This window comes from Stegastes partitus, unplaced genomic scaffold, assembly GCF_000690725.1.
Source record: "Stegastes partitus isolate 25-593 unplaced genomic scaffold, Stegastes_partitus-1.0.2 Scaffold2021, whole genome shotgun sequence".
Classification (NCBI taxonomy): domain Eukaryota; kingdom Metazoa; phylum Chordata; class Actinopteri; family Pomacentridae; genus Stegastes; species Stegastes partitus.
This window is the reverse complement of record NW_007579752.1, coordinates 1731-3373: the sequence shown is the minus strand read 5'-3', so window position 1 is coordinate 3373 and position 1643 is coordinate 1731. Positions and strand designations below refer to the sequence as shown.

Below are 1643 nucleotides of genomic sequence, written 5' to 3'. Positions count from 1 at the left end.
AATCACACAAACATCAGATCTTCATCAATAAATTAAACCTCATTAAAAAAGTCAAATGAAAATGAACATTTAATCTTCAGAACCACTAAACAAACTGCTACAAACAGAAAATAGAAAAACTGTTTTCAATCTACTCAAAGAAGAACAAAGTTTGTAAAAGTAAAACATTAAAGATAAATGAAGGTTTGTTCTCTTAAACCTGCAGAACTTCCAGTTTATAGACAGTAAAACTTTATTTATTGCAGTTTGTTCAACAGTCGGTGATCAGAAAGTAAAAAACTTCTGGAGGATCTTTAAGTTTTTATCTGTCAGCTGGAAAATAAAACTGAAGCGAGTCAAAGTGTCTGGTCTCACGTTAAACCTTCATCAACAGAAACCTGATCAAACTTCGTCACGTTCAACCTTTAAACATTTAATCATTTTATTTACAGACACACGAGGAGGAAGCAGCTCTTATTCTGAAAGTCCATTAAATTCACCGAAACAAAGTCGCACCTCAACTGGAAATAGGACAACTTCTAATAACTTGTTTAACTGTAAACTAAATGTTAGAATTCATCCTACATCCACCCAACCGGTGGAGGCAGATGGCCGTCCCTCCCTGAGCCTGGTTCTGTCCGAGGTTTTTGTTTTTGGTTCCGTCCCACCAGCAGACTGCTGAAGCTCATAGAGAATCCAGATGTTTGGATTGTTGGGTGTTTCTGTCTTTGTGAAGCGCTATGAGATGACTGTTGTTGTAAATATGCGCTATACAAATAAAACTGAATTGAAATTGAAATAAAACGAATCAGAGAGTTTCTGTGTTTTGTATTACTGAATCCTGCAGGTGGAGTCAAACACTACAACACCCATAATCCTCTGCTGCTGTAGGGTGGCAGAGCACAACACCATCCCTTAAACCCTCCCCCTCAAGTGTTCCCTCCTCTTGGCTCCTCCCCCTTAGGTGCGCCTCCTCTTGGCTCCTCCTGGACTAGCAGGGTTGGAGGAGGACAGCAGCTTGTCGGCGGCTCTGCTCCTCTTCCTCTTCTCCGCCTCCTTCCCTCCTCCATCGCTGCTGCCTTTTTCTTTGTCTCGTTCTCGCTCTTTTTCTCGGCTGCTGCTGCTTCGTTCAGACATTTTCACGGACGAGTTGCTGCCTGAAGAGAAGAAACAGGAATCACGAACAGCTGAAGGAAACATGTAGCTCTGAGCTAACAGTGCTAGGCTAACGCTAACACTTATGGCTAACCGTAGCAGCGTAACATGATTTGAAGGCGGACTAACTTTAACTCTGTTCTAACTGACAGACTCGTCTCTCTGCAAAGAGAAAAAAACTGGACAAGAAACACAAACATCAACACAAATCAGGACATTAGCTGCTTTCTCAGTGGCTAATGCTATGCTAACGGCTAGCGAAGTTAGCAGGCAGCCACAGAATAACCTGAAACAGAGTCTGAGGCAGATGTACCTTCTTCATGTGTCGCTGGAGGTTCTCTCTCCATCCTGAACTCCTCTTTGGTCTCCTCCTCTGAGCCCAACTTCCCTAAAACACAACGACACCTGTTTAACCACAACAGACCTTCACTCTACTCACAGGGATTTACCAAAAACACTCATGTCAAAGACAAAACAGATTTCTACAAACTAATTCCTGGACAAAGCTA

General features: G+C 42.3%; 1 protein-coding gene across 1 annotated transcript in view; it reads right to left on the bottom strand.

The window, feature by feature from the left end:
* Positions 1 to 735: 735 nt before the first annotated feature.
* mrgbp (MRG/MORF4L binding protein) overlaps positions 736 to 1643 on the bottom strand; it is a 2630-nt gene continuing 1722 nt past the window's right edge. The window contains exons 3-4 of the mRNA XM_008303503.1: positions 1448 to 1522; positions 736 to 1136 (exon numbers count right to left, since the gene is read on the bottom strand). Of these exons, the coding sequence (XP_008301725.1) occupies positions 940 to 1136; positions 1448 to 1522 (272 nt within the window). The 3' untranslated portion in view covers positions 736 to 939. The remainder of the gene's footprint in view (positions 1137 to 1447; positions 1523 to 1643) is intronic.